This window comes from Tursiops truncatus, chromosome X (genome assembly GCF_011762595.2).
Source record: "Tursiops truncatus isolate mTurTru1 chromosome X, mTurTru1.mat.Y, whole genome shotgun sequence".
In the NCBI taxonomy this organism is placed as follows: Eukaryota; Metazoa; Chordata; class Mammalia; order Artiodactyla; family Delphinidae; genus Tursiops; species Tursiops truncatus.
The window spans coordinates 929933-956029 of NC_047055.1; the positions used below are offsets into that span (position 1 = coordinate 929933).

Here is a 26097-nt window from a genome sequence, read left to right on the forward strand (position 1 = left end):
AAGTGTCATGTGCGTGGCTGTTACTTACCGGGCTCAGCACACCGCCTGCACCATCATTCTTGGATCCATGTTTTAAAGCCTTCGGGTCAAAGAGACTGCAAACCGCACTTCCAGTTTTGAACCTTTTGATTATGGATGATTTGGATTTAGTTTTGCTGCAGAGCTCATCACCGGATAAAGAGGTCTTCGGGGGAGGGGCACAGCAGAAGCAGTAATTTGCAAACCACCAAGTGGAAACGGGAAGTCAAGGGGCAGTTAGGCTTTTCTTCATCCCTAAGCATTGACACTGCAGGTGCGGGGTCTAGATTTCGGCTCTCGTGACCCCGAGGCCCGGGCACCAGCCCTTCAGACGCGGCTGACCGCGGGCGGGGGCGAGGGCGGCGGGGGACCGGCTCTGGCCCGCAGGGCTTTCCTGCCCGAGGCCGGGGGTGGCGCCCGTCCCCTCAGGACGGGGGTCGCGGGGCCGCGGGGGCGGCGCTGGAGGGCGGGCGGGCGGGCGGGAGGCGCTGGGCCCGCCCCGCCGGCATCCCCGCCGACTTCCTCCCGCCGCGGACGCCGGCCCAGCCGGAGGAAGCGCGGCACGATGAGCGCGGGCGACGCCGTGTGCACGGGCTGGCTCGTCAAGTCGCCCCCCGAGAGGAAGCTGCAGCGCTACGTGAGTAGGGGCGTCGCCGCGCGTCCTCGGGGCCCCGGGTGGCCGCGGGGTGGCCTCGGAGTGGCCCGGGAGCCCCGCGCTCGGGCTGCGGGCGAGGCCGGCGGACGGAAAGCGAGATCGCACGTCGAGCCGGAGCGCGCTGAGCCGACGGGAGGGAGGCGGGCGGGGCGAGCCCGGGCGTCCGTCTCGGTGCGGGAGCGGCCGGGGGAACCTCCCGAAAGAGCGGCCCTGTCGCCGTGCCGCGGTGGGGGAGAGGGACGGGGACCCCGGGACGTGCCGCCTGCACGGGGCGGGCGCGGAGGCTCCGCTTTCCCCCGGGGTCGCGAGCACCGTCTTCCCGCAGAGCTGTCGTCGGACACGACCGTCCACAGCCTTCCTCAGGGTGTCGCTTCTCAGCTTCTCCTTTCTGCGGACACTGCGCTTTTCGAGAACCTCCGGTAACCATGGACTTTTGCTAGGATGAGACAAGGGGCACTCGGGAGAGCCCACCTTAAATGTACGAGCCACAGCTCGAACATTCATTATGTCCACCCGCGTCCTCGGGACAAGCAACGTACAGCTGCTCAGACCCCTTTCTCCATTGACCCGGGACTACACTAGTGTCCGTCTCTTGCGACTCTTTGCGAAGTTTTTTTCTTTTTTTAAATTAATTAATTAATTAATTTATGGCTGTGTTGGGTCTTCGTTTCTGTGCGAGGGCTTTCTCTACTTGTGGCGAGCGGGGGCCGCTCTTCATCGCGGTGCGCGGGCCTCTCACTATCGCGGCCTCTCTTGTTGCGGAGCACGGGCTCCAGACGCGCAGGCTCAGTAATTTTGGCTCACGGGCCCAGTTGCTCCGCGGCATGTGGGATCTTCCCAGACCAGGGCTTGAACCCCGTGTCCCCTGCATTGGCAGGCAGATTCTCAACCACTGCGCCACCAGGGAAGCCCTCTTTGCGAAGTTTTTTGCCGTTTGTTCTGCTGAGCAGCGTTTTAGAGGCATGTTCCACTTAGCGTGTAGATGCCATAGATGTAGACACACCTAGATTCTTCTGATTACTACCACTGTTTACCTTCATCATTCTTTTTGAGTCCCCGAGTCTATAGACACGAGGTCCACTATTGCTCAGCCTCTAAGGCACCAGCTGCTTCGCTAACGGTGCATCTGCTTTGAAGACTCATGATATTCAGATGAGGGTCTGTCACAGAGCGCAGCACTTACAAAGCCAGCTCGAGGTAGCTTTCCTTGTTGCCCTTCGGAATGTGAGACATCTTAAATGTTTACGGCATATTGTCAGATGATGCAGGAAGGTGCCGAACCTGGACTGCAAAGTTCGTGGCAGATTTTTTTCCAATCCTGTTTTCTATCTTGTCCTGACCAGACTGGCTTAGGAAACTTTATTAGTACTTCATCCACCTCGGGAAGGCATGGGTGTCCGTGCCTCTTATTACATGAGCTTCGTTCTCTTGAGGTGCAGTGGAGGTGTGGCAGGCGTGGACTTTGCACAGCTTATAGGCGTGTGGGGCATGTGATGGGGTGGTGAAGGAGGAGACTTAGGACACAAGACTACCTAGATGTCATCTTACCAACACTCCAAGACATAAACCTGGGCCTCTCAGGCTATGGTTGGGAACTTTTTATAATGAGGGACATAGTCGTTTCGACAGTCGATGCTCTTTGGTTGAAAGGAGTCCCTGAAACACACCCCGTAGTCAGTTTCCGCTCGTCTTTAAGTTCTGTAGGAATCCCGTATTGCCACTAGATGGCGATCATTTGTCAGTGCTCACAAGCCGCTTTTCACTCAGATCCTGTCGGGAGTGCTCATTCCGTCTTCCTTTTAATTGAGCACCAACTCTGAACCAGGCCCTATGCCATTGGCTAGAGAGAGCAAAAGAGACTTTATCCCTGTCCTCCAGAAGTCCAGAGTCTCACATGTGTTACACAATGACATAACGAAGCTACTTAGTGGCACAACTAGGGCAATAACTTAGTTCTTTGCGCTGCCAGCCAAGTAGCTCTCTGTCAATGTTTGTAAACCACAGATGGAAGCTAAGTCTGTATTTAGGTAAGTCCTTCAGTCCGAGGTAAGCTGGTGTTTCATTCTCGAATCTATGAAAGATAGTTTTATCACTGCTCTTTAAATTTTAAATTTAACTATAGTTAATTTACAATATTGTGTTACTTTCAGCTGTACACCTTCAGATTTTCTTCACTATAGGTTATTACAAGATATTGAATATAGTTCCCTGTGCCATATAGTAGGTCTTTGTTGTTTATCTATTTTATACATAGTGGTGTGTATTTACTAATCCTGAACTAACTTATCCCCTACCCTTCCCCTTTGGTAATCATAAGTTTGTTTTCTACGTCTGTGAGTCTATTTCTGTTTTGTAAGTTCATTTGTATTTTTTTTTAGATTCCACATATAAGTGATATCATATGGTATTTGTCCTTCTCTGACTTACTGCACTTAGTATGATAATCTCTAGGTCCATCCACGTTGCTGCAAATATTTCATTCTTTCTTACGGCCGAGTAATATTCTGTTGTAGATATACGTACCACATCTTCTTTATCCATTCCTCTGTCAATGGACATTGAGGTTGTTTCCACGTGTTGGCTACTGTGAATAGTGCTGCTATGGCGCATGTATCTTTTTGAATTAGGCTTTTCATCTTTTCCAGATATATGCCTAGGAGCGGGATTGCTGGATCATACGGTAGCTCTATTTCTACTTCCTTAAGGAGCCTCTATACTGTTCTCCATAGTGGCTGCACCAGTCTACATTCCCACCAACAGTGTAGGAGGGTTCCCTTTTCTCCACACCCTCCCCAGCATTTATTGTTTGTAGACTTTTTGCCATTCTGACAGGTGAATTACTGCTCTTTTAAAAGATGGTTGATTCTTTTCTGTTTTTTCTTTCACAAATATACTAACTTATTCTTATAAACAGCCAAATGATCTAGGAATAAATACAGTAAAAAGTGAAAGACCCTCTTTAATTTTCCCCACATCCTATCCTTCCTGTGCACCCCTCCTCATTCCCTTCCACGCCCCTCCCTAGGGATGACAACTGTTAGAAGTTTGGTTAGTGTTATTCTTTAAAAATTTCGAAGAAGATACAATTTTCTTTTTGCACAAATGAGATCATACTATACAAACTGTCCTGCGATTTTCTTTTTTCACAACAATCCTGGACATCTTTCCAAGTTAGTACGTATAGATTTGCTTCATTCTTTTAAACCATTGCGTAACATTCCTGGTCATAGACATAACATATTTTAACAATTTCTCTGTCGATGAACAGTTATCTTGCTTTTATTTTCTCAACTTTAAAGAATGCTGTAACAATGATGATAATAAAATTATAATAATTCACATTTATTGAGTGGTTGTATGTGCCAGGCACTACACTAAGGACTTTACTTGAATTATCTCATTTAATCTTCAGAACAACACTAAGATCCAGGTACTACTTTTATCTCTGCATACAAGTTCTTTGTTGGGTATATAATTTGCAAATATTTTCTACCAGGCTATAGTTTGTCTTTTCTTTCTCTTTACAGTATCTTTTATAGAACAAAGATTTTAAAGTTTTGATTAAGTCCAATTTGTCAATTTTTCTTTTATGGATCATGTTTACTGTCAAATCTAAGAACTCTTTCCTAACCCTAGATCCTGAAGATTTTCTCCTATGTTTTTTCTCCTAAAGACTTTATAGTTTTACACTTTAGACCAATGATTCATTTCAGTTAAAAATTTTGTACAAGGTGTAACATTCATGTTGTGATTCATTTTCTTGCAAACCAATTACATTTATTGAACAAACTGTCTTTATTCCATTGAATTACTTTTGCAGCTTGGATGGACCTAGAGTCTGTCATACAGAGTGAAGTAAGTCAGAAAGAGAAAACAAATACCGTATGCTAACACATATATATGGAATCTAAGAAAAATATAAAAAAGGTAATGAAGAACCTAGGGGTAAGATGGGAATAAAGACACAGACCTACTAGAGAATGGACTTGAGGATATGGGGAGGGGGAAGGGTAAGCTGTGACAAAGTGAGAGAGTGGCATGGACATATATACACTACCAAACGTAAAACAGATAGCTAGTGGGAAGCAGCCGCATAGCACAGGGAGATCTGCTCGGAGCTTTGTGACCACCTAGAGGGGTGGGATAGGGAGGGTGGGAGGGAGGGAGACGCAAGAGGGAAGAGATATGGGAACATATGTATATGTATAACTGATTCACTTTATTATGAAGCAGAAACTAACACACCATTGTAAAGCAATTATACTCCAATAAAGATGTTAAAAAAATTTTTAAATCAATTGGTCATATTTATGTAAGTATTTCTGTGTTCTCTAGTCTGTTCCCTTTATGTCTTTGTTCATCTTTATGCTAACACCATGCTGTTTTGATGACAAGAACTTTATAGTAATTCTTGAAAGCAGGCAGTTTTAGCCCTCCAACTTAGTTTTTCTTTTCAGAGTTGTTTTGGCTATTGTTGGTCGTTTGCTTTTCCATACCAGTTTTAGAATTCGTTTGTCAGTTGATTTTTGTTTATTAACCTTGTATTCTGCAACCTTGCTAAACTCACTTATTTATAGTTTGAACTTTCAATACTATCAATATTGTATAAAAATGATGAGAACAGACATCCTTGATTTTTCTTGATCTAAGGGGGAAAGCATTTAGTCTTTCACCTTTTAAGTACATTAGCCGTAGGCTTTTTGTGGGTGCCTTTTCTCAGGCCGAACTTCCCTTGTATTGCTAGCTTGCTGAAACTTTTTATCGTGAATTGGATTTGTTAAGTGCCTTTCTTGCATGTGTAAAAATAGTAATATGCATTTTCTTTTTTTTTTGTCTGTTACTATGGTGAATTATTCTGATGGATTTTTGTATCTGGAGCCAGCTTTGAGTTCCTGGGATAAACTTCACTTGGTTGTGATGTTTTATCCTTTTCATGTTTTTGTTTTTTTAAAATAAATTGATTTTATTTTATTTTTGGCTGCATTGGGTCTTAGTTGCTGCACGCGGGCTTTTCTCTGGTTGCGGCGAGCGGGGGCTACTCTTCGTTGCAGTGTGCGGGCTTCTCATTGCGGTGGCTTCTCTTGTTGGGAGCACGGGCTCTAGGCGTGCGGGCTTCAGTAGTTGTGGCACATGGGCTCAGTAGCTGTGGCTTGCGGGCTCTAGAGCACAGGCTCAGTAGTTGTGCCACATGGGCTTAGCTTAGTTGCTCCACAGCATGTGGGATCTTCCCGGATCAGGGCTCAAACCCGTGTCTCCTGCATTGGCAGGCGGATTCTTAACCACTGCGCCACCGGGGAAGCCCCTTTTCATGTATTGCTGGATTTAATTTGCTAATATTTTGCTGAGGGCATTTGTGACTTTGTTCATGAGGGATATTGGTCTGTAGTTTTTCTCTTTCGTACTCTTTCTCTGGTTTTGACATTAGCATAATGCTGGTAACCACTACTCTCTTCTCTGTATCTATGTGTTTGTTTTTGTATGTTTTGTTTGATTTGTTTATTGTATTCCACATATGAGTGAAATCATATGGTATTTGGTATTTGTCTTTCACTTATTTCACTTAGCATAATACCCTCTAGGGCCATCCGTGTTGTTGCAAATGGCAAGATTTCAGTCTTTTTCATGGCTGAGTAATATTCCATTGTGTATGTATACACATCTTTATCCATTCATCCATCAGTGGGCACTTAGGTTGTTTCCAAATCTTGCCTGTTGTAAAGAATGCTGCAATGAACATAGGGGTGCAGATACCTTTTCTAACTAGTGTTTTCATGTTCTTCAGTTAGTATTTATTGTACTCACTGTATTTTACAAATAGTTAATCAATTGATTGAACACCATTTGTTGAAGAGTCCTTCCTCTCTATATATTTTCATTATATGTTGCCAGAGAGAGTGTATTTTTAAGGAATATATGCATATGATTCAAAATCAAAGCATATCAAAATATATACAGTGAAAAGTAAGTTTCCCCCTCCAGCTGCAAGCATTGCGGATTTTCCTTCCAGATATATTCCATGCATGTACAAGCATATTTTTTGAACGAATGGTAGTATACTATATTCACTATTTTATAACCCTCTTTCTTAGTATATTTTGGGGATTGTTCCATATCAGCACATAGAGATCTTTCTCATTATCTTTAACAACTTCATAATATTTCACTGTATGCAGCTACTATGATAGACCTTTTCTTGTTTCCAGTCCCATGCTACTATAAACAATGCTGCCATGAATATCTTTGTACATTGGTCTGTGTAGTCATGTGCAATTAATTCTGCTTGTAAAAAAATGCTTAGAAGTGGAATTTCTTAGTCAAAGTGTATGTGAATGTAAAATGCCAATAGATATCAAAGTGCTTGTCTCTCTGCAATGCCCCAAATGTAGTGTATTATCAAACGTTTTGATCTTTGTAAAGTCAAGAGTTGATAAATGGTATTTTATTTTAACTGAATTTCTTTATGAGTGAGGTTGAACATCTTTTCATATATAAAAGACATTTGTATTTATGTTTGTACAGCATGACTTTAATTGCAACCTAAGTCTGAAATCCTTTCATGGGTCTATGTTGGGGCAATTTTGTTCAGTTGCTTCTTCTGCTTTTATCTCAGCTTTTAAACTGTTATTGAATAAGTATCACACTTACATGATTCCAAAATGAAAAATCTCACCCTCACCTCTGTCTTCATCCATCTTAATTGCCCTTAGCCTTCAAGTAACCATTTTTCTTAGTTTTTTCCTTCACACTTCCAGTATTTCTTTCTATAAATACGAGGACATATGTACATAGCTTCTTTTTTTAATTTTTTAATTTTATTTGCGGTACGCGGGCCTCTCACTGCTGTGGCCTCTCCCGTTGCGGAGCACACGCTCCGGACACACAGGCTCAGTGGCCACGGCTCACGGGCCCAGCCACTCTGCGGCATGTGGGATCTTCCCGGACCGGGGCATGAACCCGTGTCCCCTGCATCAGCAGGCGGACTCTCAACCGCTGCGCCACCAGGGAAGCCCTGTACATAGCTTCTTACGCCCCACTTTCTTACACAGTATCCCATTCTATATCTTAGTCTGTTCATTTAAGAAGACATACAGGCAAGCACAGGGAGCTCTACTCAGAGATCTGTGGTGACCTAAATGGGAAGTAAATCTAAAAAAGAGGGGACATGTGTATACATATAGCTGATTCACTTTGCTGTACAGCAGAAGATAACACAAAATTGTAAAGCAACCATACTCCAATAAAAAAAAGAAGAAGACATACAGACAGTCAACAAGCACATGAGAAGATGCTCAACATCACTAATCATCAGGGAAAAGCAAATCAAAACTGCAGTGAGATGTCCCCTCACCCCCGTGAGAATGGCCACCATCACAAAGGCCACAAATAACAGATGCTGGAGAGGGTGTGGAGAAAAGGGAAGCCGCCTGCACTGCAGGTGAGGATGTAAATTGGTGCAGCCACTACGGAGAACAGTATGGAGGTTCCCCCCCAAACTAAAAATAGAACTACCATGTGATCAACCAGTTCCACTTCTGGATATTTATCCAAAGAAAACGAAAACACTAACTTGAAAAGATATCTGCACCCCCACGTTCATTGCAGCATTATTTACAATATTCAAGGTGGGTGTGGAAGCAACCTAAGTGCCCATCAACAGATGAATGGATAAAGATGTGGTACAGGGCTTCCCTGGTGGCGCAGCGGTTGAGAGTCCGCCTGCCGATGCAGGGGACGCGGGTTCGTGCCCCAGTCCAGGAGGATCCCACATGCTGCGGAGCGGCTGGACCTGTGGGCCATGGCCGCTGAGCCTGCGCGTCCGGAACCTGTGCTCTGCAGTGGGAGAGGCCACAACAGTGACAGGCCCGCGTACCGCAAAAAAAAAAAAAAAAAAAGCTGTGGTGCATACATATACATGCAGTGGGATATTACTCAGCCGTAAGAAAGAATGACATCTTGCCCTTTGCAGCAACATGGATGGAACTTGAGGGCATTATGCTAAGTGAAGTAAGTCAGACAGGGAAAGACAAATGCCATGTGATCTCACTTTTATGTAAAATCTTAAAAAACAAAAATGTTGAGCAGGAACTCAAAGATACAGAGGAAAGATTGGTGGGGGATGGCGGTTGGGGGGTGAAGTGGGAGAAGGTGGTCCAAAGGTCCAGGCTCGCAGTTATAAAATAAATAAGTCCTAAGGATATAATATACAGCATCTCGACTATAGCTAGTAACACCGAATTGTATATATGAAAGTTGCTAAGAGAGTAGATCTTGAAAATTCTCAAAAAAATTTTGTTCTAGAATTCTGCCCATGTCAGTGACCAGAGATCTTCACTACTTTTGACAGCTGTACAGTGTCCTGCTGTGTGGCTGTAGCATGTTTATTCAACCAGTTCCCTATTTTGGACACCTGAGTTGTTTCCGCTCTTTTGATTTTGCATCCATTGCCACAACTAGTCGCATGGTATATGTGACATTTTGTACTTGTGCAGGTATATCTGTATGATTCCCAGAGCTGGGATTGCTGGGGCTATGAATCTATACATGTAGTAGACATTAACAAATGTTCCATTTTGCATTCCTTCCAGCATGTGTTGTTCAACTTGGGGATTTTTGCCATCTGATAGGTGAGAAATGGTATTTCTGCGTCGTTTCAATTTGCAGTTCTTTTATTCGGAGGGAGGTTGAACATTTGTTGACATGTTGGTCTTTTTAGTCGCAGTTTCTGAGGGGTGATAAGTCCTTTGTGAGAAGAGATTTGTGTACGTTTCCCCAGTTTGTCACTTGTATTTTGACTCTGCTTATGGTGTGTGTGTGTGTGTGTGTGTGTGTGTGTGTGTGCAAAGGGAAAAAGTGTATGTAGTAGAATGTGTCAGTATTTTCTTTTACAGCTTCTGGATTCTCAGTCAGATTTAGGAAGGCCTTTTCCCCCTCCCTGGTTTTAAAGGAATTCACCTGTGGTTTCTTCTGGTGCTTGTATGGTTTTGTTTGTTTGCTTTTAATTAATTTATTTTATTTATCTATTTTTTTGGCTGCGTTGGGTCTTCGTTGCTGCGCGTGGGCTTTCTCTAGTTGCAGTGAGCGGGGGCTACCCTTTGTTGTGGTGCACAGGCTTCTCACTGCGGTGGCTTCTCTTGTTCGGAGCACAGGCTCTAGAGCGCAGGCTTCAGTAGTTGTGGCACGCAGGCTCAGTAGTTGTGGCACACGGGCATAGTTGCTCCACGGCATGTGGGATCTTCCCAGATCAGGGCTCAAACCCGTGTCCCCTGCATTGGCAGGCAGATTCTTAACCTCTGTGCCACGAGGGAAGCCCCTTGTTTTGTTTTATTCATTTTCTTCCCTGAGTGTTCAGGTTTATTGAGGGCATGGGGGTCTACAGGGGAGACCCAAGTGCCTGCACGTGGCCGGGGATGGGGTCTCCAAAACCTGGGTTGACTTGAAAGTGTGACCCTCAGCTCCATCCCACCAAAGGCTTGGGACTCCAGTGTGGCTGCACTGCGGGGGTGGTTGCCTTTGGGTGTGGCCCCATCAGGGCAGCGACTTGGCACATTTCTCGCCCTTCAGGCAAGGCCCACGGCCACTCTTCCCCAGGGAGGTCACCTGCTCAGCGCTTCGGGCCCTTGGGTGCCGAGTCTGGGGCATTGAGATTTGGGGTCCATGTGGAGTTTATCCTGGTGCAGATGTAAGGAATGGATCCGACTTTATTTTTTTTCCAAATGGCTGTACAGTTTTGCCTGCACTACTTATTAAAAAGTTCATCTGTATCCCCACTGATTTGAGATACTGTCCTTCCTTATTATATATGAAATTCCCACATTTATTTTTTTATTTTTTTTACATCTTTATTGGAGTATAACTGCTTTACAATGGTGTGTTATTTTCTGCTTTATAACAAAGTGAATCAGTTATACATATACATATGTTCCCATATTCCCTCCCTCTTGCGTCTCCCTCCCACCCTCCCTATCCCACCCCTCTAGGTGGTCACAAAGCACAGAGCAGATCTCCCTGTGCTATGCGGCTGCTTCCCACTAGGTATCTGTTTTACGTTTGGTAGTGTATATATGTCCATGCCACTCTCTCGCTTTGTCACAGCTCACCCTTCCCCCTCCCCATATCCTCAAGTCCATTCTCTAGTAGGTCTGTGTCTTTATTCTCGTCTTACCCCTAGGTTCTTCATGACATTTTTTTTCTTAAATTCCATATATATGTGTTAGCATACGGTATTTGTAATGAGGTGTCATACAGAGTGAAGTAAGTCAGAAAGAGGTGTCATACAGAGTGAAGTAAGTCAGAAAGAGAAAGACAAATACCACATTTATTTTTGTTTCAGTTTCTGGTTCAGCTTCCATTGCTCCCTCTGTCAATTCATGTGCCGTTATTAAGCTGCTTTCATTATAGAGGTTTTACAGTTGATTTGAATAGTGATATGGCTAGTCCCCCTTTATTGTTCTTTTTTTGCAGTTTTTAGAGTTATAGAGTTTTAAGAGTTTTTAGAGTTTAGTTTGGCTAGTTTTGATTTAATTTTCCCCCATGAACTTGAGAATCGGCTTGCTTAATTTCAAAACAAAACCTGTTATTACTGGGGAGGAGAGTTAAGTTAGATTTTTAAGTGAACTTAGAACTGACATCATGGTGTGGAGCCTTTCTATCCAAGTCAGCTTTTATGTTTTTATCACATTGGTCTTTACACAATTCTTATTAGGCTTATGCCTGTTTGGGGTTTTTTGTTTGTTTGTTTGTATTCATAGGGCTATTGGTTTCTGTCTTCACCTGAATTCCTTAGAAAACAGAACTTGCGCCAAGGCTTCTTTGCCAAGGCTTTGTTGGGGTTGTAATCTCAGTGCAGTGAGAGTGATGGGAAAAAGGAAGAAAGGAAAGAATGTGCAAATTCGTGTGTTACTGAGTTGGCCATAGCTTCGTGAGAAAACACAGCCACTGGTTGGGATATTTGGATGGATTTGGACAGGCTCTGTAGAACCGATTCACCTTGAAACTGTCTTTTGCAACAAAGAAGGGAGATAAATGTATCTGCCAGTTCCCTTACGGCTCCTGTCTCTCAGTGCCTTTTGGGGCAGCCACTGGGAAAGCCAGTGTTTTTTGGCCTGGTGTCTCATCTAAATCCAGAAGTGGTGGAAGGAACTGGAGTATTTGAGGGTTCACTGGCTCGGGCCTGGGAAGGGTGGGAGGGTCTCTCAGCAGAGGCCATGGCTCCCCACTGAGTGAGCAGCTGGGCCTGGAAGGCAGGTGGCGCCAAGATGCACAAAATTGGTCCAATATAATTCCAACATATCAATATTCTATCCTCTTACCTTTGAATTCTCTTACTTTTTGTAGTAGTTTTTCAGTTGATTCTTCTTTGGGGATTTCTTGTGTATACGATCATGTCATCCCAAAAAGAAAGAGTTTTTTTTTTTTAATTTATTTGCCTGCGCCAGGTCTTAGTTGTGGCAGGCGGGATCTTTTAGTTGCGGCATGTGGGCTCTTTAGTTGTGGCGTGCAGGATCTAGTTCTCCGACTGGGGACGGAATGGGCCCCGTGCATTGGGAGCTCGGAGCTTAGTCACTGGACCACCAGGGAAGTCCCCAAAATAGAAAGAGTTTTACCACTTCCGTTTTCAATTCTTACGTATCTTGGTTTTTTTCCTCTTGTCCAAATGTGTTGGTTAACACCCCAATGTGAAACAGTAGTATTGACAATGGGCAAGCTTATTTTGATCTTGACTTTTATAGGCATGCCTTCAATGTTTTCCTATTAAGAAAAATATTAGAAGTTTATACCAATTGAACAACAAATCCCCATTTCCTTCTCCCCCTGTCCCCCAGTGACCACCATCCAGTTCTCTGCTTCTATGAGTTTGACTGTTCTAGGGACCTCATATAAGTGGAATCATGCAGTATTTGTCCATTTGTGTCTGGCTTATCTCACTTAACACAATGTCCTCCAGGTTTATCCATATGTCACAAATGACAGGATTGCCTTTTTGTAAGGCTTAATAATATTCCATTGTATGGACATATCGCATTTTCTTTATGCATTCATCCATCATCTAACACTTAGATTGTTTCCATGTCTTGGCTTTGTAAACAATGTTCTGATGGATGGACATGGGAGGACAGATATCTCTTTGAGATCCTGATTTCAATTCTTTTGAGCATATACCCACCAGTGGAATTGCTGGCCTGTACTGGTATAAAGTTTCAGTTATACAAGATAAATTATTTCTAGAGGTCTGCTGGACAGCATAATGCCTATAGCCAACAATACTATATTATAGAAGTTGTTAGAGGGGTAGATGTCATGTATGTGTTCTTACTGCACACACATTGACACACACACAAAGGAACACAGGAAAACTTAGGGAGGTGATGGATATGTCTACTACCTTGACTGTGGCGATGATTTCACAGGTGTCTACATATGTCAAACTCATCAAATTGTACACATTAGTTATGTACAGTTCTTTGTGTGCCAATTATACTTCAATAAAGCTGCTCTTTAAAAAAAGAAAGAGGGCTTCCCTGATGGCGCAGTGGTTAAGAATCCGCCTGCCAATGCAGGGGACACGGGTTCGAGCCATGGTCCGGGAAGATCCCACATGCCGCGGAGCAATGAAGCCCGTGCGCCACAACTACTGAGCCCGCGAGCTCTAGAGCCCACGAGCCACAGCTACTGAGCCCGCGAGCCACAACTACTGAAGCCCGCACACCTAGAGCCCGTGCTCCACAACAAGAGAAGCCACCACAATGAGAAGCCCACGCACCGCAACAAAGAGTAGCCCCTGCTTGCCACAATTAAAGAGAAAGCCCATGTGCAGCAGCGAAGACCCAACACAGCCGAAGAACAAATTTTTTAAAAAATCTTAAAACAATTTTCTTTTTAAATACTTTAAAAAGAAAGAAAGAAAGAAAAATATTGACTTTGGGGCTAGGAGAATATATTTTCTTTATGTTAGTGAAATATTCTACAATTCCTGTATTACTGAGTTTGTTTTTAATCAGAAGTCATTGTTGAATTTTATTAAGAAGTTTTTCAGCATTTCTAGTGATGGTCATATGACTTTTTCATTAAATCTAGCAAAGCAATGAATTCTATTAATAGATTATCTAATATTAGACCACCTTTACATTTCTGGAATAAGCCCCAGTTGGGCAAGGTGTATTTTTCATTGTGTTGTTGGATTATTCATACTAATATTTTATATTGGATATTTGCATCAACATTCATAAGTGAGATTGGTCTTTGGCTTTAAATTTGGCTTTATTTATTTCTGTACAATCTTTAGCAGATTTTGGCATAAATGTTATACTTGGGTCATATAAAAATTTGGAAGTTTGCCATATTCTAGAATATTTTAAGTAGAGTTGGAATTAACAGCCCTTTAAAATTTTGGCAGAATTCCCCTCTAAACTGTATCTGTTGCTTTTTTGTGTGTGTTTAGATCTTTGTCAACTCTATTTCTTTTATGGAAATTGGTCTGTTTAGTCTATCTCTCCCTGAGTCAGTTTTATAAATTATACTCTTCCTGGAAAAGTGTCTGTTTCATCCAAGCCATCAAATTTATCACATATAATTTTATGAAATGCTTTTCTGATTTTTTAAATTTGTTTTTACTCTTCTCAGAGGTATTGCTTCCTTGTCATTGCGAATTTGTGCTCTGTTCCTTTTTCCCCTGTTGGTTAGGTTAGTTGGTGTTTTCTGTTTTATTGATTTTTGTTTTGGCAGTGAACCCGTTTTTTGATTATTAATAAGTCCTACTTTTTAATTTTTCTAACTTTAATTTCTCCTTTTATATTTGTTATTTCTTCATTCAGTTTTGGCGTGTTTTAGAGATGAGGAAACTTGGACTGACCACACACTCTTTGTAGATGTTGTACTAGTCAGGGTTTTAATTTGCAAGCAACAGAAGCTGATCCTGACTGATTTAAGCAGAAAAAGAGCTGATCAGAATGATATTGGGTCTCTGACAGAAATGGTGAGAGGATTGGAGAACCAGCTTTGAGGTTAAACAGCCAGGAAAAAACACCCCAAACCACAACTCAGAACTAGTTCTGGTGAGAAACCTGCTATCACTACTGCGGGTGCCTGACAGGCTGAACGATGCCACTTAGCTCAAGTTCACTGCCACCAACCCATCCTACAGAACACAGTAGGGAAAAGAAAGGGGAAAGACAATGCCTTAGCTGATCAGCGTTGTGGGCCTGGTGAGGTGATCGAAACCTTCCTTCCCGAGGAGTCTGACTCCTTGGTGGTCCTCCCAGTGGGGCTCAGATTCAGCCCAACGCCATCCGATGTCCCCGTTCCAACCCTCCAGGCCCAGTCTTTTCGAAGCGTGCCCTTTGTTTCACTTACAAGACCCGGTGGAATAATTCAGCAACTCGCAGTGTTAAGCCCAGGGTTGTTGTGGATGACCTCAGCCTGCGCACGTAAGCTAGAAGAGAGTCTTAGCACTATCATAGAAAGCCTAGTTTTCCAACCGTGCTTCGAGCCAAGAATTTAAGTCTTGGAGCTTGTCATCCTTTTGCTTTACGATCTGGCAGGAGAGACCATCAGAGTCTGTATTCCAGCTGTGAGGGAGACTGGAAAACAAAGGGTATTAATGGGAGGGCAGCAAAAAGGAAGAATATGAGAATGATTTTAGAGAGATAACCACTGGGGCTTGATTAAAACGTCTGAGAGAGACAGGGGCCGTTGAGCAGGGTGGTCTGTAAGCCCGATCGCAGTGCAGTTCTGTAAACCAGTGATTGGAAAGGGTGTCAGTGGTCATCTCGTTACATACTGGCCACGTTTTTGAGCGATCACTTGTTATCCGGACAGTTCCAGCAACAGGAAACCGGTTACATAAACACAATTCCCAAAGAATCGTGTGACAGCTCCGACTGGGAGAATCCAGCCCGGTGTTGTTACCTCTTGAGATTACACGGAACACACCTCGCTCTGTTCACCTGGGAGCCCCGCTGGCATCCAGTGTGAGGGTGGCCGGTCAATGCCGCCATTCCTTCCAGGTTCTCAGGCCATCCATCCACCTCCTCCGAGCTGCTACCAGGACTGAGTGCACTCCTGGGTTCAGAGCACCAGGCCGAGCGGAGCCAGCTGCCCCCTCCCCGCCTGGAGGCTGGAGGTCCCCCTGGCTCAGGACTGGCGGCCACCCCACCGCTGACTCACACCCGCCTGGCTTCCTGTCGAGAGAACTGCGTTTTCCTCTGTGCTCTTGCTGAGATCTCTTTCCTCCAGTCTCTGCTTGTGCTGTCGATGTTTTGCTTTGTTGAGGCTGGGGGACTGGACCTTGCATTTCTTACCGGTAAATTTCACCTTTTTGTTTGCAATTTGTCCTTCAGCCAATCTGTCATGATCTTTGGGTAGCTGAAAGCAAAGGAGAGGGAAGCATTTTATTGATTTGCAGTGTAAGGTCACCAGGAATCAAGTGACACCCACCTCCAGATTTGGGCCCGACAGAGAAGGAAATAAGTTCCCACCTTTCCTCAGGTCCTTCTCAGGATGTAAGTTCCCACCTGTTCAGAACCTAGAGCCAGAGTAGAGAAAGAAAGCCATTGTGGCATCTTGTTCTTTTTTTATTGGAAGCTGGCAGCTGCTACCACCCCCCTGTCTATGGACCCACCTGCCTCTAGATTGTAACAGTCAACACTCATATGTTTTCATTTTCTGAGAGAAACTAAGCATTTCATAGAAGAAGAAACAAATGGCCCCAAGTCATATAACCAAAAATTGCTAATTAAAAATGTGATACCTTTGCCCATCAGATTGGCACAAAATTTTCAAACCTTTGCACAATGATGTATGTTCATGGATGTTAACATCACTCTGTATAATGGCTAAAAATCAGAAAGGAAGAAAGTAAATCTCCATCCAAAGGTACTTTGTTGTGACTCTTTGAGTTCCATTTCCCTCATCTCACTTACAAGTCTGAGTGAAATGAAGGGAAAGGTTTATCACTCTCCAAAATAAAAGCACACTCGCAGCAACAAGAGAGAGCAGAGGCCTCAGGGCAATGTGGTCTCCCTAAATCTGCTCCTTCCAGGGGCTTTCAAATCTCAGAGTGTGGAAGTACCATCCTCCAGGTGGTCAGGTCGTCTACGTTTATCGGAGTGTTTTCACAGAAGCTCTTTATGTATTTTGTTTATTCACTTGTAGCTGCCTACAAATTCATCATCTCAACTTTGTTCAGGGGGTCTCTTGCCACGCAGATATTTTTTATCTTTTGTAAGCAAATCTGGAAATTGGTTCCTTTATAGTTTTTGTGAGTTGTTTGGCTTCTCGCAATTATATGCATGGAATAATTCAACATAAAAGATTAAAAGAAAATGTAGGAAAATACTTTTTTATTATCTTGTGTCAGGCTGGATGAGCCCAGAGGCCCTGTATAGCCAAGCCCCAAGGCATGCTGGGCAGCCCTGGCCGGCGGGCCTCCACACCTGTTGTATCCCGCCAGGGACCAAAGTCGCGTTCCTTCTGCAATGGAGCACCCTGTTTTCTTGTCTGGCTCCCTGCAGGTAGAGCCTCACGATGCATCCCACCGTGCTCACTTTGCCTTCTTTCCACGTCAGAACTGTGCCTGCTTTATACCAGCACGCCGGCTAGGCCCCCTCGTGGGCTGCTTTGCTGTCCCCTCCCAGGCCTCCTTTTCCGTGGTTGTTTCGGTTTATCACCACCAGTTCCTATTTCACAAGAAGCAAGTCTGTTACACTGTGGCTTTTAGTGCTGACGAGAAATCCGTGGTTTGGGGTCTTGGGCCCTGAGCATGGTGTAACTAGAAATTAAACTGAAGTTTAAACTGTACTTTAACTCCACCGAAATTTTCACACCAAAGGAGAACTCTCACATGGCCTTGCTGGAAAGAAGTACACACTTCACAGTCTTACACCCTAAAATGTTATTTTGGTCAATATTATAAGGTAAATATGAACGAAGTGAAATTACCTCCGAGACAGATGCTTGACTCAGAATGTTTTAATATTTGAGATCTTTTGAACTTTAAAGAACAGATCACTCTCACACTCCTTTAAACTATTTAGGCACAGAAAAAGATGCAAGCTTCTTCAGGAATCCTGATAGCAAATTCATAAAACTATAGATCAATCTCACTTCATAGAGACATGACAAACGAACTCCAGATGTGTTGAGTTTAAATGGAAGACAATGAAATATAGTTTCTACAAGAGGATGTTGTAGGATCTCAATCTGATCTGGGCTGGGGAAAACCTTTCTAAACATGATAGCAAAACTATAAAGGGAAAGATCGATTTTTGCTATATGAGAATAAAACACTTCCATTCATTCAGTTATTCATTCCTTCAGTCCTTCAGCAGATATTTACTGAGCATCTCCCGCATGCTGAGCACAATTTTAGGCACTGGCGCTTCAAAAACAACATAAACCTATAAGGCAAATGAGTTTATATCCTTAACTTCTAGGAAATAATCCTTGTAAATCATCAGGGAAAGGATCGGCATTGCAATGGAAAAATGGGCATAGAAGAAGGTCTACAAAGGGACGTGACACATAAGAAATAATATACAACCTCCTGAGACACCAGACAGATACACATTTAAACAACAAGGTGCCCTTTTTGCTCTCGCCTATGTGACTGCTGGATCTTGCGAAGAGGTTTCTGAGAAAGAAAGTAACTTATTTCTGAATACTTGTTTATGTAATTCCCCTCTGTGAAACTCATTGAAAAGAGTCCAAAATAGAGCAGGAGAATCTAACCAAGTCATGGAGAGCCCTGAGATCGGTTAGACTTCTCATCTCCTCCTGGAAGGGTACAGCTTTGACGAAATAGGAGAAAGATTTGTGAAGGATGCCACTGAAAAATCCTTAACTGAGGAACGAGAGGACAATGGTGTGGGCTTCTCCTCCACCCAGACCCTCAGGCTTTAGGAGCTGAGAGGGACCGTGAGGCGGACGGGACGAAAGCCAGACGCAGCAGGCAGCGCTCATCACTTCGCCGAGCAAACATTTCTGCATCCTGATTGGCACGTGCGTTCCCGGCATGCAGAAATGCACTGGGGTCAGCAGGGAGGAGGCCCAGGGAATTGGCCTTGAACTGTAAGCAATAAAGGGGTCTTCCTTCTAACAGATGTCTGTCCTTTGAGCCCAGCAAGTCGTGAAACCAAGCTGAAAGCCAGGCTGTTCTTTTCCTCTCTAGGTACCTGGGGACGAGTCTGCCGCCGGCAGGTGCCCTCTGGGAGCTCAGCTTCTCCCAGGCCGAAACTCGAGCTTAAGTCAACACTGGCATCCTGTGGGCTCCCGGGCGGAACCGCTTCTCTTGAGTCACAGTTTTGTGCTGGCCAGAGGCTGGGAGGCGGTTTTGGCAACTTCCTGCAGCCAAAACAGTGTTTCGTGCTGATGAGCTGCCCCGTAACCATCACTCTGGGGCCGTTAGCTGCCTGCCAGCTGGGACCTGTCTCCTGCCCGCTGTCTCCTCTTTCCGTCCCTCCTGCCCTCCGGCAGCTGAGTCACGGGTAGCACGAGTGTTAACAGCACCGACGGCTCCACTTCTGAGGAATGAATGTGTGGCTGTCGTGTCATGTTTTTGGAAAGCCTTCCCAGAGGCCGGTGTTAGGTCAATGCCCACCTCTATTTTTTCAGTCCTGTTATCATTTCCTTATTTAAATGTGAATATTTAATTCAGGCAGAATTTATTTGGATTACAGGTGGAATGAGCTAGACATTCGTTCATTTGTTCAACAAGATTGACTGAGCTTGCTCTTGGCACCAGGCACCGGGGGGAACATTTTAGAGAGATTTTTCTCAGCATTAAACCTCAGCTACCTTACATCCAATGACACAAGAGACCGGGTTTTCTGAACGCCTTCCAAATTCACATATTTCAGGAGAAAGAAGGGGTGGGCCTCCTGCTGGAGTGTGAGCTCATTTGTATAAAATAGGGCCAGATTTTCTCCTTTCCAAGACCTTTTGTCCTAGACTTGGTAACCAAGTCTACACTCTCATTCCATCCCAGTTGGTTCACATCACGCCTTTCCTCCTGTGTAGAGAATGCTGTAAGGACCTGTGTGCAGGTTAAATAATTTCATTTAATCCATCCAAAGCACTTCGACCAGTTCCCGGGACGTGCGTGTTACCTATTATTATTACTATTGTGCATTTCAAGGGGTCGGCGTCACCTCATGGTTCAGGGACTCCTTCGGAGATGGTCCCAGGAGCCCTCACCCCTGCGTGCTCAGCTTGAGCAGTGGCAAAGGAACGTCCCAAGGGGACACCCTTGGGTGTGAGGGTCATATTATTTCATTTGTCAGTGTCCAGTTCAGAAATGATGAGAAACCACCCAGGACGTTGAGTGGCGCTTAGGTCTCAGTACACGAGGAAGGTCAAGTCCACGTCACGTAGAGTGGCACACTTATCTCTGCCGAACAGTCCTCCTCAGGGTTCCTCCTTCCACATCGCAGAGATCCAGGACTTGTCTGCCTCTCTTGACAAGGCCTGGAAGCGGAACCCGTGGGCCAGGCCGTCTCCAGGACAATCACAGGAAGCTATTCCACGCCTGCGACAAGTCCCGGCTCTATGTGGTGGCAGGCAGAAGGTTACAGGCCATCAGGCTGAAGGGTCACCAGCAACCCCGGCTCCTGGAAATTCCCGACCCACCGCCCTCGGGTCCCCTGGCTTTTGTGGTCCCCCTTGGCGAGGAAGTGGAAGGCGGAGAGAAGGGGCCCCCTTGAGTAAAGCACAGCAGAAAATAGAACATTCACCAGGACTTTGTTTCACTTTGTTTCTTTTTCAATGATGTTCGCCTTTTGCAACACATAACCGCACCCCAAACTTCCTGAGTGTTTTCAAGGTGACACCACTGGGAAGAAAATGGGAGCTGAGCTTAAAGGAGCGGGTCTTGGGAAGTTACTATAAACCCCCAAGTTGTTACCAAACGCTTTCTTTCATCTCGCGTTCTGGGACCACATCCAAGATTCCTGGGGGCCTTACAAATGGCAGTCCTGATGGAGTTGTTAGGTTTTCTAAACACTCACTAACATTTACCAAGTATCCTTTAATAGCAGCACAAGGAGAAGAAAAGCACAGTGGGGGGGGGGGGGGATGTGTTCCAGTCAGAAGAAGGTTTTCTGGACACGCACTGACATTTACCAAGTATCCGTTAATAGCAGCACAAGGAGAAGAAAAACACAGTGGGGGGGAATGTGTTCCAGTCAGAAGATGGGGGATGAAGAAAGATGTAAAAGGAAATGAAAAGTCAGTCAATGAGACAAGAGCCAGGCTTCAGTCCTCTTGCCTCTTTCCCTCCGTGTCTTCTGGACTCCAGCGAAGAATGTTTGTGTGTGAGGGGACAGAAAGATTCCACTTTGGAGCTAGATCGGAGAAACAGCTTTGACAGTTCCACGAGGCAGGACAGCCTGCGGAAAGCTAACACTCCATCTCTCTGAGGACCAGCTTCTTTAAGCTGGTCAAGGAAAATTAGCTGCCTTGACCACTTCACAAGATGATAAATACAAGTTGTTCCATTCGGGGGACATGACACAATAACAGTACCTGCCCGGTCATAAAGCAGCCTCTGATTCAGCTTCGACCCCTGCCCTCCCTCAGGCCCACTGTGTCTTCCACCATTTGGCCACCACCCCCTCTTTAGCTTCATCCTCTGTCACTCTAACCTTCCCGGCACCCACAAATTCGTCCCCGTGGTATATTCTGTCATAGCACATGGCCCTCGAGACCGTCATGTGCATCCTGCGAGCGGGGCCTGGTAATGCTCATCTCCGCATCCCCCGCATGCGGCCCATTCCATGAACATCTTTGTGCCGTTAAGCTTTTCCAGCCAGCCCTCCCCCCAGTCCTGCCCTCACAGAGCACACAGGCTAGATGGGCACAGGCTAGAGTCCCAGGGCGAGCTGGAGACCAGCCGATGTTCACTGGCCAGGTCTTGGTTTCTAAAGTTCCTCCTGCAGCCTGACAGATAAGGCCCCTGCGAGAACAGCTCAGAAGCCAGGGCAGCACGGAGCACATCCACAGGTCCAAAGGGGAAGAGGCCTGCACAGTTCCTTGGGCAGCTTGAGTCGAAAACTGCCCTGGCTCAGATGACAGTAATATTGAAGGATCAAAACCCACAGTTCCAAGTGCAGCTCGATGGAGGTTTCGTTCCCTCAGCCCGAGTTGGAAAGCTGGGCGATGCCGGCAGCTTGCGGATGGGTCCTGTGCACATGCGGAGGAAATGATTTCATAGCTTTGGGATTTCACCGCTGCAGAGGGGTCAGGGGGCCAATTCCGCTGAAACAAAGGGACAGTAATCACTCTGGTCAGAAGAGCAGTTTAAATCAGAGGTGTCTCTTTCCAGCCTCAGAGACTTGCAGGACGTTTCTCAGTTCACTTCAGTGTCTTTCGACGATGGATACAATCCAGACAGGGCACTTCACTTTTATTGGAGTGAATTCTGGAGCCCAAGAAGTGAAACTTGCTTAACCCAGCCAGGTTTATTTTATTGTGCAAATAGAACTGAGTGTAGGAATAAAGTGCTCAAACTTTGAACCTTTGTCCATGGTAATCTGCAGCCTCAATAGCCTGTGTTATTAACTGACAAAGGCTTGTCTTAGAAATGTGTAGCTAGGGCTTCCCTGGTGGCACAGTGGTTAAGAATCCGCCTGCCAATGCAGGGGACACGGGTTCAATCCCTGGTCCAGGAAGATCCCACATGCCACTGAGCAACTAAGCCCGTGCGCCACAACTACGGAGCCTGCGCTCTAGAGCCCGCGAGCCACAACTACTCAGCCCGTGTGCCACAACTACTGAAGCCCGTGAGCCTAGAGCCCGTGCTCCACAACAAGAGAAGCCACCGCACTGAGAAGCCCGCGCACCGCAACAAAGAGTAGCCCCCGCTCGCCGCGACTAGAGAAAGCCGGTGCGCAGCAACGAAGACGCAACGCAGCCAAAAATAAATAAAATAAATTAATTAAGAAAAAGAAATGTGTAGCTGACACCCCAGTGTACTCAATGTGTGGACAGAGCATTTACTGTGTTGGAGTTTAAAGGCTCGGACCAAGCCTTGCCTGACTGCCTAATGTCCAGCTTCGAGAACTTGTCTGTCTGGTTCCCCATCACATCCCCAGTTCCTAGCACGTAAATATGTGGTGAGTAAATCCTGGTGATGAGGTTTGTTATGAACCCACAAAGCTAGTCATATTTCTCAAGAGTTGTGTTTTAAACCTAGGTCCAGGGCACTGTGAAATCATGTGGAATTAGTTCACTCAACAAGTATGAGCATAGTCTCAAAGCTGGACCTTAGGCATGGGTCTGAAGTTTCTGGGAAAGATCTAGGTTGGAAACATAATTTTGTAAATCATCAGAAAATAGATGGTTGTTAAGAGAAATGATACTGGGTGAGGCCATGAGGGAGAGTGTGTGAAGTTCAATAAGGGAAAGCCATCCAGAACAGTGTGTGTATGTGTATGTGTGTGTGTGTGTGTGTGTGTGTGTGTGTGTGTATGCACGCACGCGCACACGTTTTTTTTTTTAATTAATTAATTTTATTTTGACTGCGCTGGGTCTTAGTTGCGGCATGCATGTGGGATCTAGTTCCCTGACCAGGGATCGAACCTGGGCCCCCTCCATTGGGAGTGCGAAGTCTTAACCACTGGACCACCAGCGAAGTCCCTGCACACATGTTTGTGATGACAGAAGGTCCATGAATTTCATCATGTTTTCTAAGGGGTTCACAACCCATAAAAGGATAGGAATTCAGTGTTGAAATGGTCCATCTTGAACTCCCTTTGCATCCTTGGCCAGTTAGGTACCTTTAGAAAGGGCACTGCTTCTACACATCACAATCTGTAGAGATGCTTGTTAAAATGCACATTCCTGGGCCCCAAGCCAGGCCTGGTGAGTAAGCCTTTCTGGACGTGAGGTCCAGGAATGTGCATTTTTAGCAGGTCCCTGGGGAGTCTGTTCATTTCTCCCCAGGGAGCTGCTAAAAATGCACTTCCGGTTCACTGAGCACTTCTTTGATGCTTAAGGTGTTGTTCTACACATCCAGTGAATTTTTCATTTCAGATATTGTACATTTACCTCCACAAGTTCCATTTTGTTCTTGTCTATATCTTCTATCTCTGTCCTCATTATCACATTTTCCTTTAAATGTCATACATTATAAGAGCTGTTTTAAAAATACTGTGTGCTTATTCCATCATCTCTGTCATTTTTTTTTTTTTTTTTGCGGTACGCGGGCCTCTCACTGCTGTGGCCTCTCCCGTTGCGGAGCACAGGCTCCGGACGCGCAGGCTCAGCGGCCATGGCTCACGGGCCCAGCCGCTCCGCGGCACGTGGGATCTTCCCGGACCGGGGCACGAACCCGTGTCCCCTGCATCGGCAGCCAGACTCTCAACCACTGTGCCACCAGGGAAGCCCATCTCTGTCATTTTTAGGTCTCTGTCTATTGTATGATTTTTCTCCTGATTATGAACCACATTTTTGTGCTTCTTTGCATTTCCATGTGGAATCTAAAAAAATGATACAGATGAACTTATTTACAAAACAGAAGCAGACTCGCAGACATAGAAGAGAAGCTTATAGTTACCAAAGGGGGTGGGGGAGGGATAAATTAGGAGTTTGAGATTAGCAGATACACACTATTATATATAAAATAACCAACAAGGACCTACCGTATAGCACAGGGAACTATATTCAGTATCTATCGCATAATAACCTATGATGGAAAAGAATCTGAAAAAGAATATATGTCTAACTGAATTGCTGTGCTGTACACCTGGAACTAACACAACCCTGGAAATCGACTATTCTTCAATAAAAAATAATCCCACAGAAAATTTCTCATACATCTTTTAAGACTCATTTACTCCATAGATCACCTCTGTTCTTTCTTTTTCTTGTCATTTGTCTGTTGAAGAACCTGGGCCTTTGATCACAGAATTTCCCACTGTCTGGCTTTGCGGGTGGAACTTCCACGTCTGCTGGTTCCTCTTCATAAGTTAGCAACTGTTGAGGCTGAACACCTCTACCTATGATTTCGCTGTGGACAGCAGAATGGTGAGATTCTAATTCTATCATTGGTTTTCCTTTGTTAAGCAGAATACCTTTATGAAAAGATAATGAAGTGGTTCCATCACAGCCTCTGAGGATGACAAATTCTTTTTTCTCTTTTAATATCATGATGAACTCCCAGATTGAAACATATCTGATGGATTTCAAGCCACCGTAATGATTATATTTATTAAAGCTCGAATTGTTCCATCCTCGACCAGTGGGAGTACCTTCAGGTTGGCTCCTGAGTCCCTTTGATAACTTCCGTGTGGAGCAGTGTCACTACGAAGGCTTCACTTCGGTGCTGGCCGCTTGCTTTCAAGGGTCTTTGTCACATGTCTCTCACTTCCAGAAGCCCAGAAACCTGCTTTCACCTACTCAGCAAAGAGCTCCAAGAACACGTTATTTCTGCTTTTCTTTTCTTTTTTTTTTAACATCTTTATTGGGGTATAATTGCTTTACAATGGTGTGTTAGTTTCTGCTTTATAACAAAGTGAATCAGTTATACATATACATATGTCCCTATATCTCTTCCCTCTTGCGTCTCCCTCCCTCCCACCCTCCCTATCCCACCCCTCCAGGCGGTCACAAAGCACGGAGCTGATCTCCCTGTGCTATGTGGCTGCTTCCCACTAGCTATCTGTTTTACGTTTGGTAGTGTACTTATGTCCATGCCACTCTCTCGCTTTGTCACAGCTCACCCTTCCCCCTCCCCATATCCTCAAGTCCGTTCTCTAGTAGGTCTGCGTCTTTATTCCTGTCTTACCCCTAGGTTCTTCATGACATTTTTTTTTCTTAAATTCCATATATATGTGTTAGCACACGGTATTTATCTCTCTCTTTATGACTTACTTCACTCTGTATGACAGACTCTAGGTCTATCCACCTCATTACAAATAGCTCAATTTCGTTTCTTTTTATGGCTGAGTAATATTCCATTCTATATATGTGCCACATCTTCTTTATCCATTCATCCGATGATGGGCACTTAGGTTGTTTCCATCTCCGGGCTGTTGTAAATAGAGCTGCAATGAACATTGTGGTACATGACTCTTTCTGAATTATGGTTTTCTCAGGGTATATGCCCAGTCGTGGGACTGCTGGGTCGTATGGTAGTTTTTTTATTTGTAGTTTTTTATTTATTTATTTATTTGTAGTTTTATTTTATTTGTAGTTTTTTAAGGAACCTCCAAACCTGCGGGAGGGCGTGCTGGCGAGTTTCGCACGCAGGCTGTGCTAGGCGCTGCTGCTTCCTTGGCCCTTCTTCAGCGTCAGCTCGGCTACCACGTCGCCCCGGAGGATGTCTCTTGTGTATGCCCGTAGCATTTTGGCTCTCCCTTATTGTAGCACTGATCTCGCTGACTGCAGTCGTCTGTTTATCCATGTGCCCACTTCCCCTGCTGCCCACGAGACTG

At 45.0% G+C, this 26097-nt stretch overlaps 1 protein-coding gene and 1 long non-coding RNA gene across 6 annotated transcripts in view; one reads left to right on the forward strand and one right to left on the reverse strand.

The window, feature by feature from the left end:
• Positions 1-528: 528 nt before the first annotated feature.
• Positions 529-26097, forward strand: part of GAB3 (GRB2 associated binding protein 3) — a 61413-nt gene continuing 35844 nt past the window's right edge. For 3 of the 5 annotated variants that reach the window (XR_012329387.1, XM_033849645.2, XM_073799580.1), the window contains exon 1: positions 529-655. Coding sequence is in view for 4 of the 5 variants with exons in the window: in XM_033849645.2 (XP_033705536.1) it covers positions 584-655 (72 nt within the window). In the remaining variant the exon portion in view is untranslated. Of the gene's footprint in view, positions 656-781; positions 2701-24352; positions 24689-26097 lie in introns of those variants that run through there. The other 2 variants (XM_073799579.1, XM_033849646.2) reach the window with 2 other exon arrangements.
• Positions 10648-16039, reverse strand: LOC141277544 (uncharacterized). The gene is made up of 3 exons (XR_012329114.1): positions 15602-16039; positions 15023-15249; positions 10648-12421 (listed from the first exon to the last, which is right to left on the reverse strand). It is a non-coding gene; the product is annotated as an uncharacterized lncRNA (long non-coding RNA).